The 21460-nt window shown below is 32.3% G+C and overlaps 2 protein-coding genes across 5 annotated transcripts in view; one reads left to right on the forward strand and one right to left on the reverse strand.

The window, feature by feature from the left end:
• The window catches only part of LOC132915227 (trafficking kinesin-binding protein milt), a 104129-nt gene that overhangs the window by 64703 nt on the left and 17966 nt on the right, over nt 1-21460 (reverse strand). The window contains exon 3 of the mRNA XM_060974999.1: nt 6038-6142. Within this exon, the coding sequence (XP_060830982.1) occupies nt 6038-6142 (105 nt within the window). The remainder of the gene's footprint in view (nt 1-6037; nt 6143-21460) is intronic.
• LOC132915243 (zinc finger and BTB domain-containing protein 12-like) overlaps nt 17644-21460 on the forward strand; it is a 116275-nt gene continuing 112458 nt past the window's right edge. For 2 of the 4 annotated variants that reach the window (XR_009659809.1, XM_060975041.1), the window contains exon 1: nt 17741-18276. The gene's annotated coding sequence lies outside the window, so the exon portion shown is untranslated. Of the gene's footprint in view, nt 18277-21460 lie in introns of all 4 variants that reach the window. The other 2 variants (XM_060975042.1, XM_060975039.1) reach the window with 2 other exon arrangements.

A 21460-nucleotide genomic window follows, 5' to 3' on the forward strand; every position in this document is an offset into this window, starting at 1 on the left:
GAAACATTCGAGACAAGCCAATATAATAAAATTGCGAGTCTAACCTCAATTTACAGAATTTACGTGTAAGCGAAGTAGTTAACGCTGTGTAAAAATAGGTTGGCTAAATTAGATTTATATACAAGTCTGAAAGACGATTTACAAGTGTTATAATGTAATAGATTTGATGCTTACGAGTATACGTTTTAACAAACACACTAACAGTGAGAACTAGAAAATTCCTGACAGAATGCATTTTATATATTTTTCTATACACCGACGTCGTCGATCTTGTTATCAAAATTACATCTCATATTTTTCTGTGCACTCTTTTAGAAATACTATTATGTCCAAATTGTCGAACAATATAGTTTACATGGTATTTGTAACAGAATTGCCTATTTTATCTTTGACGAAGACTGTAATAATTAAGTTCAGCTTATGCGCCATCATAAAGTTTCAAAAGTAAATTACACTACTAGCACGTATAGTTGTTGATAATGTGCGGATGATAATGACATCTACGACGTGTACTTGTTTCAGCGTGCAGAGTGTCCTATAATTTTGCTGTATAGACTCTATCAGCGCGCTCTGTACGTAGAAATACGATGAAAAGATCTCGTGACAAAATGTTCGTAAAAATGCTTCATTAAGAAAATATAAAATATAATAAAATAAGGGACAAGATAATATTAATATTGTATCAATATTAATACTATATTAATAATACTAATATTCTTACTAGCATACACGTGTTTCACAACGAGTTAATTAGGAAAATCGACACTGCAATTGCAAAATTTAATCCACAATAAATTTGGTAGACCTGTGTACTAAAATGTACCTACGTTGGTACAAGATATTTTGCGATGTATTTAACATTTTACTATGTCGATAACATGTTCTCTATCGATAAGGTCACGCGACGCTTTGATAAGGAAACGTGAGAACGTACATACAGGGTTGCACCTAAGAACATGTGAAATAGCAGTACGACATAATTCCTCGTAGAAAAATACGAAAAAATGTGCCACAGAATTTTTCACTCTCGGGTTAGTTTACGAGAAAATCGAGTTGGAAAATTTGTCAAGTATACTCGAACATGTGCAGGTCTCAATAATCGACAGAAGGTCATTCTACGTGTGAAAACAAGTGGAAAATGTGAAATGAAATTTGTTCACAGGACGCTTCGTTTCAGAGAAAAATAAATTTGAAGATACACCAGTTTCCTTAAAAGTAGAACGAAACCACAAACAGGAAAATTTTATTCCACATTTTCGATTTATTTTCGCACGTGCAACGACCTCGGTTCGATTAGTTGGTTCTAGCTTATCCGAAATTAGCCGTGTTCCGGTCTACTTGATAAATTTTCAAACTCGATTTCCTACGAAACTAAGCCGAGAAGAAAAATTTCTACGCTATATTTTCCCCCTTGTTTTTCCACAAGGAATCACGCGGTGCCAACTTTTATGTTATTCGATCAATTTTATATGCAACTTGTGATTAATACATAAAGTACGTATGGGATTTTGTTGGATTGTTTTGATTTTGTTGGATACGATCAATATTATTGCCAATATTATTCTGAATGCTTGAGGTTCAACACATTGCACTGACAATATACAGAGTGTGATAGAAAATGTGGCGCTATCTCTGAGAGCCAATTTAGACTTAAAATCAATGGAGAAAGTTCCTGTAAATATGTGCTCCACCTGTCTTTTTTTCTCTGCCAACTTTTACGTTATTCGATCAATTTTATATGCAACTTGTGAATAATACATGAAGTACGTATGGGCTTTTTGTTGGATTTATTTTACTTTCGTTTTCATTACGTTTATATACGTAAATTCAGACGATCAATATAATTGCCAATATTATTCTTAATGCTTGAGGTTCAACACATTGCATTGACAATATACAGAATGTGACAAAAAATGTGGCGCTATCTCTGAGAGCCAATGTACATTTAAAACCAATGGAGAAAGTTCCTGTAGACATGTGCTCCATCTGTCTTCGTTTATGAGATGCAACGACGTTTGTAAACCTATATGATAATTAGCCTATGGAAAATGTTGAAATACTGAGGCTGAGAATAGAGCAAGTTCTTCAACAAAATCGGTGAACACCAGCAGCCGCACAGCCGGATGCATGACAAGACATATACAGTTTTACCTTGAAATGCAAAGTGGTCATTTCAAGCATCTTCTGTGAATCTAATTACATGACACAACATCACAATAGAAAATTCGTTACATCTCATAAACGAAGATATACAGAACACGCCTACTTTGCTTGCTTTTGGACGCACGATCAGGTTCTGAAGTGGATGCCACATGTTCTGTCGTACTTTACAAATTGATCGTCTAGAGAGTGTACAGAGTTTCTTACGGAAAAACTGAGATGCTGACGATAATATCGATCGTCTGGACGCTCCTCAACGCGTCGAATGCCACGCCAGTTTTATTGGGCTGGAAACTAAGTGATTGCGGATTTTACCATTAGGTGGTATTGACAAAATCCGCAATCACTTAGTTGCCAATCCAATACAAGGTTTGGCCGTGGGACCACGATGAATTTTTTATTATGTGATGCATATAATATTGAAATATTACCTACAAGAAATATGTTACGATGTATAAACAACATTAATGAATTTATCTCACTGGGGTCACCGGTGACCCCCATCGCGCTGTAGTGCAATTTCGTTCGAATTACTTATTTTGTGCGATTATCAATTATCTCATATTGTTTCTTCGCGTTACTAAATAATTGTTCTATGTTGCTACGTCTCGCAACCTACCACAAACCATAATCCATTCCTCGGTCATACTTATTCGGACCCGCAATAATCCTAAAGAACCGTCACAAGATTTAGCATTTTTTACTTTACTCTCAAGGCCCTTAATTGCCATCAAACATCTTTCAAGTGGAAACGTTCCTTAGGGTTATCGTTCATTAATATAAAACACGAAAAAAGTGGGTTTTTCTATGTTCAACAGCCACTGGTGGGGAGCGCACATGATAGATCTATATTTCATGTATAAATAAAACTATTTTTATATGTTTTATACTGCATTAATTTCATCACATTGTAGTAATGATGATAATAATACAAAATTTATAACTATTGACATTCGATTAAATTATGTATTTCTACTAATCTTGGTGCGTGTGTCACCGGTGACCCCCGTGGCATTCAACGTGTTAACCGTTCGAGTTCCAGAAAAAAGTTTCTTACTTTATGAGATACATCTACATTGTTATATATGCGTACTATTAGCTTATAAATATTTCAAGTTCTCTTCAATAAAAATTACTGAGAAGATAACAATGAAATACAAAATACCGTCAGTCGTCCGTAGCGTTCAAACGTGCTTGGACTTTTCGACATCAAACTCTGAACAGCGCTGGTTGAGACTCGAACGGTTAATCGATTTGCAACCGATGACGTACCGCTACATCAAAATCAAATTAGGTGGTTGTCACCGACGACGTAGCAGTACGTGAAGCTCCGAGTGAGATATTTTCGCCGGTCACATGCTGCTAGTACTAAATCTTCACTCTGACATATTTTCATCAGGGCTCTAATTGCGTGACCTGTTTCTTATAACGACAACAGCGGACCTGACGATGGAGCTGTATCAGAGGAACATACATATGCAACCTGATCGTATATGATCTGTCATATTCAATGGGTCACATTCAGTGAAAATGGAATCGACAGTGGAATTGTTGAAGCAAGTGGAGAGAATCTTGTGACGAACACTGTGGCATCAACAATGGAAAAAAAAAAGAGAAAAAATGAAAAGTGGATATCAGTGGATATCGTATGGCGTAGAACTGAAGGACACGTGGGAATGTTAAATAGGATAAATATTTCAAGAAATAGAAATGGGAAGTTCGGAAGAAATTAATATACTATCACTAAATGATAAACGAAGGCTCGTGACAAAATAATTAGACACTCGAGGCGTATGCAGAAATAGCACACGTCTTGACACAGCGAGCGACTTGACACGTTTCGTTCATCCACTGTATGCAGTTTCAGTCAGTTCGATACTGCGACGGTTGCGAATGGGACAAAACACAGTGGAGAAATTTGTACGGAAAGATACAGACCACCCTGTATGATACTTCTCTTGTATTACATTGGAATTAGTCGAATGTTATATTCGAATTCGAACATTCCACTATCCGAACGTTCAATTAGCGGAATATTTGTTGCTTGTGTCGCGAAGGACACTTACGTGTAATTTTTCTGTAATTTCATATTACCTTCCTATTACTTTGATATGAAGCTAATGTTGTACGAGTTAGTATCTCGTGTCTAATGACATCAAAGAGGAAACGTGTGGTAAGAAGCGTGGAAAGGACAGAAGAGATACATGAGAAATTAGAAAAAAACGTGGAAATGCCGGAAAAGTTGCAGAAATCTACGACCTTAGAGGATTGATAATTAATGACGTGAAAAGCAGAAATGTGTAATTAAAAATTACTCAGGGGTTTCGACAAGTAGGAAAATATTAATACATACAAAAAATAAATATCTATGTTCTGCTGTTTCATAGTAATTATGGTAAATCAGCAATAAAGGAATACCAGTATCTAGATATGTATTCTGAGAAGAATTTCGGAGTCTTTGTACTGAGAAAACGAAGATCAGAGTGAAAGCAGAAGACGACGCCTTTTTGTTTTAAATTGTTTATGGCGTTGGAGAGACGAGGAGAGACGACATGCAATTAGATGGTTTGAGACACAAATAGAATATAATTCAATATAATGCAATGTATTGGCTTGAACAGAAAGTTCGTTCCGTTTTTCGCAGCGAGATGGACCTCAGTTTAAACAACGGCTTTTACAAACAAATAGCTTTTAACCACAATTCAATTAACCCAATATTGATAATAAATTGATAGTCAAGTGTTGAGTGTAATACAAACATTTTCCAAAGTATCCTTTTTGTTGGCCAGGCACTAGTTCAAACGTAATTCATCAAGATAATGCAAGAGTTTAACCAATAGCTTTTAACCACAATTTAATTGATTTAACTTGATATTGATGATAAATTGATAGTCAACTGTTGAGTGTAAAATAAACATTTTCCAAAGTCCTTATTTTTTGATGGGCAGGCACCAGTTCAAATATAGTTCATCAAGACAATACAAGAGTTTAAACAATAGCTTTTAACTACAATTTAATTGATTTAATCCAATATTGATGATACATTGATAGTCAACTTTTGAGTGTAAAACATTTTCCAAAGTCCTTGTTTTTTTGATGGCCTGGCACGAATTGAAAACTACATGTATTAAACGTCACACAACAAATATTGGTGCAACTCGAATAGGATGTTCTGCCCCATCTACCATATTCTCGAAATCTTGCACGCTCAGTCTATCACTTGCCCGCTCGTTACAAAACTACCTTCGACAATAAGAACTCGTGTTCTTCGGAAGACTGTAAAAACAAATTGGAACTATTCTTTTTCTCGGAAGACTAAGCAATTCTACGTCAATGGAATAGCGAAGTTATCAAAAGGATGACGAAAAGACATCGAAATGAATGCCGCATACATCGATCGAAAATGGTAGATGTAAAAGAGAAAACGCGTGCTGCAATTTGGCCGTGAAAACGAGACGAACTTTCCATTGAAGCCAATATAATATTAACAAAATTTGTTTCAGCAGTAAAGAAGATGTAGAATCCACAAAGAATTAAATTCATTTAATTAAATTTCATTCAATTTTGATTTTAATTTAATTAATTCCATAATTTAAAATAATTCAAAAGATTTATTACATTTACTTTATATTACGTTCTCTCTCATTGTTCTCGTATTATTGATTTTGAAATACAGAATGATAATATGATAAAAACAGATGCTGTTTTTATTATTCGTTTCTATATCGTAGAATTCTCTCATCTGCTGACTAAATTAGCATACTGGAGGTTCCATCGTACTTCCATTTTTTCTTCACGTATTTATATTTACATTTAATGTGATAAATTATATTTTTGTGCAATGAATTATATTTATATATAATGTGTTCATATTTACCTTGAAATTGAGTGAGAGTATCGGCTCGCAGGCGGTACCGAGGTATCTGTTCTTCTAGCAAACTGATGATCTCGACTTCTGGCAGTTCAGCTCCGCTGCACACCTCTACAATAGAATTAATTTCGCATTTATATTTTACTCTTATTATTCCATCAAATCACTTTTAACATTTATAATGAACAACCAATTGAATTGTAAGAAAGCCTCCTAAAATTTTACCTCTCACTTACTGTACACGTTATTCATAGCAATTTGTGTTTCCTATCACAGACGTATGTATCATTGGAGTGTTAAAAATCATGGCAGTGTAAGTCAAGAAATTCTGAGAACCAGAATTTAGCATTTCAAATCCTACAAACATCATCTTCTCCTAATTAATGATGTTATAGTTTTACTTTCTTCCATGATACGTTTTCGTGCTCTGAGAACGTACGATAAATTTCTGGTAACAATGAACGTTGCACGCTATTTCACGAAGAAACCAGTGAATTGACTTACACCACTACGATCCTTAGTCATCCAATTCGTTAAGTGCAAGTTTCTGATAAAGCTGAATAATTAATTATCACTTAACATTTAAAACGATATAATTTAACAATTCCTACGTATCTATTATTATAAATAAAATATATAGTATACTCTATGTGATTTTCTAGTAGTTTGTTCGTATAAGCTTGCAAGATTTACACGTGTAAAATTTTCTTCAAACGAAACTATTTTCTGTAGCTTCTGCAATGCATTTCTGCTTGGAAGTGTCCGACGTTTTACACGTGTTTTACAATATGTTTATGAAATGAATTGCATGGAATGTTCTCTGGAGAAGTAATTATGACAATGCAGCTGGAAAGTATCTATTTTCTATATGACCCTCTTAATTTCTCATAGTGGGATCATCGAACCGTGATACATATGCTTACAAAGACAGGGTCTAATATGCTGATTTAATACGACAAGATCTAACAAGCTACGCTTAATTGGTGTGCCATTACTCGGAAAAGTGTTCTCAAATTTATCTTGTTATGAATTATTCCATCAGATTGTTTGAGATTATCAGGCGATAAAAAAAAAAAGAAAAACGGAAAGAAAAGAAAAAAAAAGGGAACATTATCGTAGTTAATTATCTTAATCGTCAGCAGTGAAGTTTATTAATTACTAAATTATCCAAGTTCGTTAAATTGAAAGTATGTGATATATATGGCGAAAGAAATCAAATTGCGCTGTAATAGAACAATTCTCATTGTCTAACGATCACTATGAGAAACACTGATGTAATCGATTCTACTGCATACTGTCAAGCTAAATTAACTAGAAATACAAAACCACTTATACCAACACTCAATCTGATAGGCAATCATGCTTGCTGGCAATAATGCATGCATTTAATAGAGTGCACGATTTCTTCAGTGATTTTTTATTCGTATATAAAGCAATATTGTTTTTGAATACGGTTTAGCAATTAGAATAGAAAGACATTTTTTAATTCCGTCTGGGTGAAATTTTTGCTTTTGAATTGGTATTATAATTAGATGATACGTTTGAATAATTGAACTACTCTAAATATGTATTTGTTGATAATTTGGAAGAAATGAAGTGAATTTAAGAGAAAATTAGCTGCAAAGTCTTCTTGGTAGAAAAGAAACATTTTTCTTCTATAATTTATGTTCATGTTATATTTCTTTGTACAATATCAAACAATACCAAAGCAAATTTTTAAATATCGAATATGCTGGAGCATTTCCAAATTTCAAGTAAGCTTGAACACATTCAAGTTCCAAATAAGCTGGAACATTTTCAAATTTCAAGTAAGTTTGAGCGTTTTCAAATTTCAAGTAAGTGGGAGCATTTTCAAATTTCAAGTAAGTTCGAGTATTTTCAAATTTCAAGTAAGTTTGAGCATTTTCAAATTTCAAGTAAGCTTTAACATTTTCAAATTTCAAATAAGCTTGAATATTTTCAAATATCAAACAAGTTTGAACATTTTCAAATTTCAAATAAGCTGGAACATTTTCAAATTTCAAATAAGCTGGAACATTTTCAAATTTCAGGTACGTTTGAGTATTTTCAAATTTCAGGTACGTTTGAGTATTTTCAAATTTCAAGTAAGTTTGCGCATTTTCAAGTTTCAAATAAGCTGGAACATTTTCAAATTTCAACTAAGTTTAAGCACTTTTAAATTTCAAGTAATTTTGGTCATTTTCAAACTTCAAGTCAGCTTGAACATATTCAAGTTCCAAATAAGCTGGAACATTTTCCAATTTCAAATAAGTTTGAGCATTTTCAAATTTCAAGTAAGTTCTGGCATTTCCAAATTTCAAGTAAACTTGAACATTTTTAAATTTCAAAGAAGCTTGAATATTTTCAAGTATCAAGCAAGTTTGAACATTTTCAAATTTCAAATAAGTGAAAATTTCTACAATTCAGATAAAGGATGATCAAAAAATTGTTTTGGTCTCACGATTTTGGGACGGAACATTGTGCCTAATGATGAAATGAAATTGTCAAGTTGAATTGACTATTAATTTCTCAGACACAGAAAGTTAAAAATATGAAAATTCATTAACCACGTTAGCTCATCATACGCTTCGATCTACAGACTTCTATATTTAAGAATATCGTTGCCAGACCTTTAGCCGATTGCTAACAACGAACTCGAATTTAAATTTTCAAAATTCACAATGACCCATTCAACACAGCGATGCAAATAATATGCCAAAAAATGTCCTAATATTCATAAAATTTTCATTCAAAGAACTCTGATGCTAAAAAGTTATAAATGAGTTTTCAAACTTAAAGCAATATTTAGTAACAATAATAATTTTAATAGTAATTACTCTAATTACAATAATTACTTACTATTTTAATAATGATTTATTTTATTATAACGGAAAGCTTGTTTGAAACAGCTTGTTTGAAAATTATACTTGTCGGTAAAGTTAAAATCAGACGAAAATTAATCACAGAATATTACTACACACGCTAAAGTGGTAACTTCCCGACTGTTGGCTATTGCAGTCACATTATACCAATTGTACGGTTCCTTGGATATGGCAATATTATGTGATTCATGTACATACCCAATCCTCATATACATAACGTATCCATCGTCATTTCCAAGGAACAAAATCAAGAAAAATAAATAACTCTGTAGCAGGTGTTTTTTTTTAAATATATCACCCGCTATATCGAACCAGCCATATGAATTTTGTAAACCTAAGTTCAAATTCGTTATAAGCAATCGGCAAAACCTCTGGCAACAATCTTGTCAATTACCAGACTGATATAAACGTACGTCGTAATGTACGAGTTGTCGCGTTAATGAATTTTCATATTTTTCACCTGCCGTATCTCTCAGAAACGAATTGTCAGCTCAGCTTGAAAACTTGTTGCGATTGATGTCCCATCGCAAAGTACGATTCGACGCAAAATTCGAATCCACTCTTCGAAAATTTCTATTTTTTTTAACAGTCGATCGAATGTATCGTCATAAATTTTTATATGCATAATATTATTTTTGTTTGCTTATTATGTTGTAATAATATATTGTACGGTTATCTGCTGGTTGGCTCAACAGAGTCAGTTGTAAACATAAAATAGATATTAAAAAAGAATGTTGTATAATTAAAAATAAAAAAAGGTGTGTTATATAAGCATAGGATCATAAATGTTTCCTTATGAAGTTATAACAATACCGAAATTATAAGTGACTAGTTTCCTGTCTGATTCTGCATGGAAATGGATGTGAATTTTGTATTTATTAGAACAACTTCAATCGATCGAACGAGAATCCAGTCACTTATAATTTTCGTATTGTTGTTGTCACTTTGTGATAAAACGTTTACGATCTTAAGTTTGTATAACATTTTTTCTTATTTTTGATCGTACAATTTGGCGAGATAGAAATGAGACACCTTGTATATATTTTTTATGAACATAACCTATTACCACACATTTCTACGTAGAAGAAGTTATTAATTACTTTTCATTTCCTCTAGCGAGGCTAAATGCGAGGAATTGTAAAGTTAGAATTATTTCTATTCGAAGACTTTTTTACATATTTCTAGAGACACTTTGGTATACATATTTATGAGATATTTAAGTACATATTACAAAAAGATTGTAACGCTGGTATAAGTAGATAACTTTCTACAAGATGCTTTAATAATTGCTAATACAGACGCTAATATGAGAAACATGACTTACATTAATTAATTGTAATAAATGTCAAATTGCATTTTTTTCAGATTTACTAATACATATACTACGATACATTAAATGTGGCATCGCTTCCCATTTCTAGGCAATGTGTACAAATTTGATTGTATATGAAAGACTGATTTTAATATATACGTTACATTTATTAAACATTTCCCTCGAAGATTTAATCGTAAATACTGTGAAATGAATAAAAAAAGAAAAAACTTATTGAACATATATGTTCAATAATTTCAGAAAACTTATATATACGTGATTTATTAATAACAGCCAATTGCTTCTACATATGTAAATACGTATTCTTTTATCGATCGTACTTTAAATATCAAATCAACGTCATGCCACGTAAGAGTCATATATAGCTAGAATTCTCGCATTCGGTTCCTATTTGTTGAAAAGTATTTTAAGTGTGTTATTTCTCAAGGAAAATTATTTAAAGATACAAAATTATATAATCGAAAGGAAGCTCTTCGTTTCCCGACAAACGAAAATAAGCGTTTAAGTCGTAAAATACTCTGACTTCTGAAAACAGTACAGGTTTATGTAATGTTGTGAGTGCTGCCACCTAGCAGCGTGAGCACGATACAAAGCAAAATACAAAGTCGGTCTCTGTCGATAATAATAATAAAGCTCTATCCACAATATGTACATAGATAATCGTGAACCGAACGAAGACATTCGAGATTTAACGACACAAAATACGCAGCTCGGAACTGAATAAAACAAAACAGTTCGAACGTAAATTAAAAAGTGGAAAGAATGCCTGGTAAAGAATCGTACCGTTTCTCCATTTGTTAAGAATGCTTTCCTTCTTTTCCAGGATTTTTTTAAGTCTCGCAGGGCCACTGGGCCGACTAGACTCAGCACTTCTTAAGTACATAATCATTAATTCTAACTCATTTTAGACACGAACCCCTCTGTCTTTCTGAACACAATCACTTCAATGCTTAATTATATTTAGAATATTTTTTCACTCGTGCAATATTACTGTTCACTTATCCACATGTATTTATTGTCAGTGGATACGTAGCTTTAATTTCTTTTTATGTATATATTACAACCTGTTAGATATGCTTTATATTTGGCACATAAAGTGCATGACTACGTAAACACCAAATAAAAAGCTTTACGATATCGAACGAGTTTACAATCTTATTTTTCGGTGTCAAAAAGTGTAAAAAGGAAGAAAATGAAGGGAAACTGAGAAAAATGACCAACAGATGTTCGTAATGTCAATGTAATTGACTTTTCGCAGTCGATAAAATGTTACGAACGTTCCAATGACATTATGCTGCATTGAAAGAGGCGATGAGCACACGTCTTTTATGTCATATCTCTAATTTATTTATACGGTAATTGTTATTTATAATTGCACAGAACACTTCTTCAATCGAAAAATGTAACGTTAAAATTTCTCACGAAATTTACGACATCACCAATACTTAAATTTGCAACGAGTTCTTATTAAAAAGTAGAATTGGTGAAATTGAAATTCTGCAGAGTGAAGGAAACGATCAGACGGATTCGCGAGTCGAGTGAGAACTTAGTGCTCGAACAGACCGAACAAAATAGCACAAATCTATTGGCTGGTGGCCAATCTTGTTTCTTTACGAACCCTGAATAGGTTGATCGAAAAACATCGATTTTTATAAATTTTATTCGCCATCGTTATTTTTTTATTATTTCGCACCTCGCAATAATTCCATTTCGCTAACGATCGAATTTACCGAAATTTACCGGCCAAAAAAAAATCGACGGATTTTTGGGCTCTAGAACCGATGACGTTCCCACGGGATAAATATAATTTTTGCAAATAACTATTCCTACAGCGACTCGTATATTTTTCATTTCGTTTCAATGTTACGAATTTTTGTAATGTTCAATTAATTTTCATTTAATTCTAATGAAGTTTACGGGGTAAATAACAGGACGCTGTTCTAGGAAAATTCCATTCTGCGAATCTTTCGTAACTTCTTTTCCTCGTTTTCCAACACATCTTCGCGATAAATCGATCAACATAGAAAATTGTGAAAATCTTCGAATGGTTAATTAATTTACCAGCTTATTATCGGTAGACCGCGTAACCTTATGAAAAGTTTAAAAATACCAAAATATATAAAACGTAACATTGCAAAAACAAACAAAACATCCAAATAACATTACAACATAGTACTTCTTATACTTAACAGGAGAATGAAATATCTGCCTAGGTTCTACCATTTTAATCGTGCTCATGAAAACGTCAACTTGCATAAAGATCCCTAATCTACTTATCGGTATTATATTCAGCATTAGACAAATGGACGCTAAAGTAGGAGAGCGTAAAATGACCGACCCTTTATAGGTCGGTTATTTTTAGAGCCACGCAACGAAGTACGTTAGTTATTTCGGCATCACCGTCAGAATCGTAAAATTATCTCGTCAGCTGATTCGAAACACCGTATACCTGTTTCAAATGCTTGGAACACTGCTTAGGTGAATGATCATCGTAACCTACGTCAGTGAGCGAATTTAAATGTTCCAGCTACATCGAAAACCAGAAACTACAATTATCAAGTATGGCGCATAAGTGTGGAGCAAATGTGTCAGTGCTATCACAGTCGCGTTAAATCTAAAGCTTTGTCTCATAAAAAAGATTTCAGACGATCGATACCATTGAGAATATTATTTTGAAGCAATTTATTTATTCATAGCTGTATTTTTATTATAATTCGCAATAAAGCAAATGTGTGGAGATTTTAATTGAAATAAATAAATAAATAAAGTAGCTTTATTTTCATTGGCTGTGCTTCTTCCTTCTCGTTGTTTCATTGGCTGTAGCTTCTTCCTTCTCTTTATTTCATTGGGTTGAACGGTAGGATCGTTTCGTTTTTACGGTCAAACCGAAGCATATTTTGTTTCCTCTACGTCTATTGTTTACTATCGACGTACGCGTTTAACCTTTCGATGACTTTTCGTTATCCTTGTGGTGATGTCGGTATTCTATTGGCGTATAATCGCTCGATTCTCCAAAACAGACGAGTTCTAATCCTCGAGCTAGTTTTGTAACGAGCGCAATGAGTAATAGCGTGGCGTGGAAGATCGCGAGAATATGGTAGATGGGGTAGAACATCCTATTTAAGTTGCACGGATATTTGTCGCGTGACGTTTGACACGTGTAGTCTTATGTTGTGAATTTAAGTGGTAAACCATGTTTGAACTGGTGCCACGCCAACGAGAAACAAATATTTGAGAAAATGTTTGTTTTACACTTTACAGTTAACTGTTAATTACTCATCGATAGACCAAATTAGAGCAATTAAATCGAGGTTGACAGTTTAAACTCTTGCGTTAGCTTTGTGAATCATGTTTGAACTTGTGCCAGGTCAACAAGAAACAAGTACTTCCGAAAATGTTTGTTTTCCACTCTACAGCTGACTGTTAACTGATCATGTATGATACCTGGTTACAATTAAATTAAAGCGAGGTTAACAGTCATTGTTTAAGGTTAGGTTCATGTGGCTACGAAAAACTGAATGAACTTCCTGTTCAACCCAATACGATATTTTTTGACAGCTTATTTAATAGTTGATAGAATAATTGGTATTGTTTGAAATTTTCTGTAGCTTTAATAGATTAATATTTTAGTTTAAGTGGCCTATATCAAATTGGCCTTTGATTTTCTAAATTTTAAACTTTTTATTATTGTTCCAAGTTGCTCCACACGTTTGCTCCAAAGAAATAATCATCTGTTTCTAAAGATTACAGGAACAACACCAGAAAAGTGAATTCTTAACTTGCCCATTTTTTGATAATGGAATATTTAAAAATTGCTGTAGATTGTTTTAGTTGTTCTGAACATTGCTACAAGCTATATATATATATTTAACAATATTAATATGTAGAACATATAATTAATAATAAATTGTAGAATATATAGAAAAATATATATATAGAAATATATATACATACATATTTGTTAAACTGAAGAGAAATGTCCATTGTCTTATGGGTACAGAATTGTGTACTGTACAAGTGAACATTGTGTATATATATAAAAGGACATTTCTCTCCAGTTTGAAATATATATATATATAGAATAATATTGTATAATATACAATAAATTTCAGAACATGTATTGTACAGTACAATGTACTTGTACAATATATATTATACACAGTGATATATATATATATATACATATACATATACATATGATATATACATATATATATAATACATATTATATGTAATATTATTACTTTGTATAGCATATATTGTACAAGTAACAAAGTAAAATAACTAAGAACTAAATGTCTAGCATGATACAATAATTACCAATTTACAATAAATTGTATAACATGTATTGTACAGTACAATGTATTTATAAAATATATATTATACAAAGTGATATATATATAATACATATTATATTATACATTATTGCTTTGTACAGTATATATTATACAAGTAACAAATTAAAATAACTAAGAACAAAATGTTCAGCATTATACAATAATTAGCAATTTACAATAAATTGTATAATATGTATTGTACAAATAACAAAGTAAAATAACTAAGAAGAACTAAATGTTTAGCTTTATTAATTATTTAGCTGATAGGATTCATGCACCTCACAACATATGTAAACAGTATACACAAACAGGTAGAGAAGAAGAAAAAAGGTGTAAAATTGAAGATGAAGAAGGATTTCTCAGCACAATTTTCTCTTTCCACGTAAATATAAAAGACAATACCACACGCATGAACTACATACATACATTACAGATAAAGGACATATTGCACATTGACTGAGTAACAATAATAGTAAGTTAAGCAGCGATTGTAGAAACTACACAAAAGCGGAAATAATTGGAGAAACAGTTTAATGTAGGCATACAGTGCCCTGAATAATTATAAACTCAATCCTATCGTTCGTAATATTAAAACAAACGTTGATGAAACTATTTTGACAAAACAAATTTATATAATTTTATATTATAATAAAAAACAAAAACGAAGGATACAAGAAAGAAAAACCTTTTTCTTTTCAAGTCCTGTAAAAATGAAATTTTCTCTGGAAATTGTGTTTTTCATCGTGAAAGAAATATAAACTCAATGTAAATTTCCTTACGTTTTCGTTCGATATATTTTTTTATTTTTATTTTTTTTATTTTATTCCTTCATTTCTGATTGCTTTTATTAATCTGTTAGATACGCTAACTTATCTAATGTTTCAAGTTGAATAAATTTCCCGTCCACGCGGATTTTATTCGTTTTTTAAGTTCAACAATATTTTTTATAGCTACTTCTTCTGATCGTAAATTTCTTTCGCTAGAATTCCACGCAGCTTGTCGATAACGTTCAGACGAGCAATCGATGCTGGCCACGGGAATAATTCTATTCCGAAATCTCGAAGCCACTTTTTTATACTCGCGGCTATACGTACACCAGCGTCGTTTATTTCAGAAATTATTTTTTCGTTCTCTATTTCGGTTATGAAAGGCAATAATTCGCCATGTAATATTTCCCGATATCTTTTAATTTACTATTTACGAAAACAATTTTTCTTAACTATGATGCTCATATCTACATACGATGTTTTTTTTTTTTTAATGTTGAAAAAATAACGCAGAGAACATATTTCATTCCATAATTAATACTACATATTATATGCGTTATACAGGGTGTCATGGCGCACAAACCGACAGGAGGTAAATCCATGTAAAAAAATAAGTCGAAGATATGGAACGACGTGTCTTCTACGAAGCCCCATTTTCGAGAAAATCCAGTTTGCAAATTTATGTATAATCAAGTATAATTGAACGTGGCTAATTGCGGATTGGACAGGAGTAAATAATCGGTAGGAAGTTGTTGTACGAGTGAAAATAAGTCGAAAATGTAGAATGAAGTTTTTGCACCAGACGCTTCGTTTCCGAGGAAAATAAATCAAAAGCTTGATGGTAGACGAACGCTAGCCCAGTTCTTAATTAAACGTGTTCATACTCTATGTTCTTCGGAATGAAGCCTTAAACGAAACAACTTCATTCCACATTTTTCACTTATTTCCGCACGTACTCCGTGCATTTGCTTCCACGTTGATAAATTGATCCTTAAAAATTACGAATCTTATCTTTATTTATGAAACCATTCGAATTAAACAAAGAATATGGCAAAAGTAACAATCGATATCGTGGAGATAAGATAACGGCAATAGCAGGAAGCAAACCAGGACGTTTACTATACTATTTATAGTAATAGAGAAAGATATTTAGTAATACAGAGATCTCGTAATTCGAAACTTCCATATAAAATATAACCTGATAGGTTTTCAAACTGATTTCTCTCGAAAACGAAGCGTCGAACGAAAAAATGTTATTCTCCTTTATCGACTTATTTTTTATTATTTTTCCACGTAGAATCGCCACCCGACTGCTCGTACCATGCTTTAGGAGACACTCAGTATATTATTACATATTTCCCCATAAGGCTGACACAAAAGACAAAGCTAAACAGCAACATGTACACGGATACTACATATTAGTATAATTACAAAGTGATACCAAATAAATGGTCGTTAAAAAAGAAGAAAGAAAGAGAAAAAGTCTAAAAGAAAGACGAAAAAATGATATTCTACATTTCTTTCCTATTTTTTCGCAAGGGATCGTTCCTCGCCGTTCGTTTGACGTACATATATATATATATATATCACGTATATATAGTCAAATGTACGTACAATAGCAAATAAAAGAAAGCTTAAAATTGATACACTATAGATTTTAGTAACTTTTGTTACCGAATATTTCCTGCCATATCGATAACGATCATCTATTCTACAGTATATGTACACTGTACTTATTTGTTGCTCTTATTAGTCGACTGCGGATGTTTACGCGTCTTTCTAGGAAATTTAATCTAACCCCAAAAATCTCGAGAGTGCGTGTAATACGTAAGAACATATGCAATATTTAAAACGAGACACCTACTACTGTGATATTCGGTACACGAAACAAATTTCTATTTAGTTTCCGTTTCTTTAATTATCCCGATAAAAACGTGAAATATCATAAACATGCACAGCCTGCTAGTTACTTATAAATTCATCTCGCAAAATTACCATGTCGTTTTATGCTTCTTATTTCCTAAACTTTCTTTTGCCCGCTACATGATAAATATATAAATAATATTATAAAAATATCACAAAAACATTTTTATCGATCGATCAATGGTATTTAAAAGTTGCAAATGTTTATCGTTACCGATAACAGGTAACCGTGAATTTACAGCTCTAAATTAATTTCATATCGATTTATTTCAAATTGGCTACGGTTATTTCACTCGAATTATTTTCCTATTTTATTGATTTAGAAGACGAAGTTCTCACTTGGTTGCAATGGCGCCACCGATTTTCTATAGGAATATTCTACAGGAAACAGGAAGCTTCGCAAATCTCGTTTATTCTCCTTAAACGAAGAAAATTATTCGTTTATGCTAGTTCGATGTCGAAATGCCTCTATGGAACGATGACTATAACGAAGAAGTGGTAGACGATGACAACGGCAACAATGATGATGATGATGATGATGATGACGATGATGAGGATAATGATGATGGTGATGATGATGATAATGATGATGATGATCGTAACGATAATGATGATGATAATGACCGAGAGAAGTAATCATCATTTGCCGGCGGTGAATGTCGTTTGCCATGGAGGTTCGCAGACCACCATAAAATACTCGTTCTCGAGAACAGAGGGGATAGTTGCTTCTTTGAGTTCAAGAAGATTAGAGCACTTCTTTCATGCATGAATCGCACCCGAGAACTCTTCATCGAACGTGGGAACTTCATCTGCTTGGATGAATTCTGTGATTGTATTAGAGTGCTGAAAGTGTTTACGCGGGAAACGATCGCGAAGAATCTGTCGGAAAACTAATTGTCGAACCTGTGACATTCGCTTCCGCGAATTCTAACTTATTCTGTGACTTGTGAACATTGCGTCATTCGTAAAGTTGCATCTGTACTGTTCGTAATTGAGAACGCAGGTAAGTGGTTAACACACACGTCGCCAATCGGATTTCCATTACCCAGGATATTAGGTGCTAACGATTAATTTCCATGAAAAATCAGTTTGTATACTGCAGGACGTCACGCGTGCTTTACGTAAATTATCGTGCAAGTTTTCATTCCTATTCGGCATTCGAATCGATACGTATTCTACAGTGTATTACGTAGTAGCATTTCCGGTAACTATGGGATAAGCCATAGCGTTCAGACGGTAGAAGATTAATTTTTTCTTCATTGAAAATTAATTTTAATCGAGGAAGAAAAATTTCGTTAGCAAAGATTGAATGATTTCGAGTGATGCGTCACGTGGTGCGTGTTTCTTTTCCGAAAGCAGAGACGTTTGAAAGATTTCAAGGTCATCTGTCTTGTTCTTTTTTTTTTTCTTCTTTTTCTTGAATGAAACTATATATTTTACTGTACACCGTTTGATACGTTTGTCATTTCCTACAAAAATGTATTCAAGTACCTAGATTGTAAAATGATTGGTTTAAGAGATATTTAAATCGTAATCTTGCAATGAAACTTTGCATATGAGGAACAAGGAAAAACGCAGAGTAGAATGCTTGTGTTTCCGCTTTCTTTATCTTGCGAAGACTAAATCTGACGAAATTAGAATTGAAATATCTTTCGAACTAAGCATCCTTCGACACAAGTAGCTTCATATTTCTTGAGAATTAAAGAATGCGTCATAAAAAATTAGCGTGTTTCGGTTAAAAAAATGAGCGTCATGGCACTTTGCAAGATTTTTCTCAAACTTTTTTTTGGTATGAAGTTATAGTTATACTGTTTCTGTATGCCAGAAACACCTTGTATACAGTACGTTCTGTGTAACCGGGAACGTTCAAATATTCGAAAAAATACGAAAAGATGTTCCGAATAAAAGATGTATTGTGTCGAGGCAGACACACTGTGCTTCTATCCACTTAACCGGTGACATTGAAGTATAATATTAAAATAAAATATTGACATTTGATTACAATTAATTGATTGATTAAAATTAAAATATAATATTAACAGTAAAATTTTTCATTCAAAAATCATTTTTCTTACATATTTTTATAGCTGACTTACAGACGTTTTCAAAACATTAGACACTCGTGTCTTTTGCATCACCCGTTATCGAGATATGAATTTTAAAATTCGATGTGCCGCCGGCATTAACGTTACCGATGCACACCACGCGGCGCGTGAAGACGTTTCTCGTAACACTGCTACTGGCACGGTATTGCCGAAACACAAGATTGCGATTTTCTAATGTATCCAAAGTAGTCGATCAATTCTCAGGCTCGGTTACTTTTAGGTAATTGTTCGTATCGAATTTCTTGTATGTTGAATTTAAAAGATTATTTGTTTCAAGAGTTTAATTGTTTATCTTGCAATGTTTCAAAAACATCTGAGCGCCGGCTACGAGAATATGCAGTAAGAAATGGGGTATCCGTTTACGAATTTTAATGTCGCGTTTACATAACGTTTCAAGGTCGTTGCAAGATATGTGACCCTTGATGTTATATAAGTTTTGTCCGAAACATTTTTCGTATCATTAATATTTTTTCAGATATTTGAGTATCTTTACATTGAGATTAAACAGAACACAGTGTATTATTGTAGGTGGTGTGTGTTATATGTAGCGTATGATTCGGTATCCGAATTGATACACACTATGAATACATTTGTATCATAAAAACGCGTTGCCAGATTAGAATTCGAAGCGTGTACAGTTACATTAATATTCGGATACAGCACTATCTCTGTATTTTATTGCTCTGTATAACAGAGAACGATTTAAATATGCAGTCACTTACTCCTACAAAAATGTGAGTCATTTATTGTAGGTTAGAAATCAGACAATATAATTGTCATAAGACAAATCTTAAAAGTTGTGGTATAAAAGTTAATATTTTTAATTAAAGAAATATCTTATACGAATAATCATTACAAATGATGAAGGTTTGTTGGATAACCGGCAATAATTACCGATCGCGGGAATTTAATTTTAGTTACCGATAACCATTGTCGATAACCTGAATTGTATTTTGGCTACCGATAACTATTATCGATAACGAAAAATATTTTTCGTTACCATCAAGCAATGCCCATAATAAAAATTTTGTCTATTTACATTCGACTATCGTCAATTGTTATTAACATTACCGATAATTAGTACATATTCATTAACAACATAAAAAAACATATATTTTACTAAGCAAAACTTTATTCGTTTTCTTAATGTAAAACTTAAACATATTCTATTAAGCAGAAAAAGAAAAAAAATACGGAATACGATAAAAGATATTGTAGTACAATATTTTTATTAACACTTGTATTAATATACTAATTAGTAAGTAATGTTAATAACAACTGATAATAGTCGAATGTAACGAGACAAAATTTTTATCATAGACATTGATTGGTGGTAATTAAAAAAAAATTCAGGCCATTTATATTAGTCACTAACAAACAAAATCAAATTTTCGTCACTAATAATATTTACTGGTAGCCAAAAGAAATTCCACCATTCATAATAACTATTTTTAATCAGAAAAATTAAAAATTAATATTTTTTGTTTATTTAGTTGTTTGAGAAATTTCTTTGAGATTTGTCGATAATCGGCTTCCGTTCAAATAAAAATTGATTTTTGCTCGATGACATTTTTCAAAAAATATTTAAAATGGCTGTTATTTTGTATCTCTGTTGAAAATACGTGAACAAGAAATTGTTCATACAATAATATTTAATTGTACAATTGCTGAATACTGATAGATTCGAGAAAGCATAATATCATAGTATCAGATATTATTTTTAAATGGAATTAGTTAACGTTAATAAATTAGAATAGTAATATTAATATCCACAAATTAATACCAACAAATTTGAATTGTTTAATAAAAAAGACGAATAAATTATTAATAAAAAAGGTATAGGTGGTTTTTTTGTACAAGTAGATAGCTTTTTTTTATATAAATAATGAAATAATGTGCAAAATACATCTTTAACAGAAATTGTCTTTACTTCACGTCACACTAATATCAGGACACTTGTTTACGTTCCATGATTTGGCAATTCTTAAAAAATGCTTCGATCTGCGAAATAGATTAGTTTTGTGTAATTATTTTGCATAATTAAGGATAGCAAAAATTAACATCAATGTCCTTATTAGATAC

The sequence above is a fragment of the Bombus pascuorum genome, chromosome 16, assembly GCF_905332965.1.
Source record: "Bombus pascuorum chromosome 16, iyBomPasc1.1, whole genome shotgun sequence".
Taxonomy (NCBI): Eukaryota; Metazoa; Arthropoda; class Insecta; order Hymenoptera; family Apidae; genus Bombus; species Bombus pascuorum.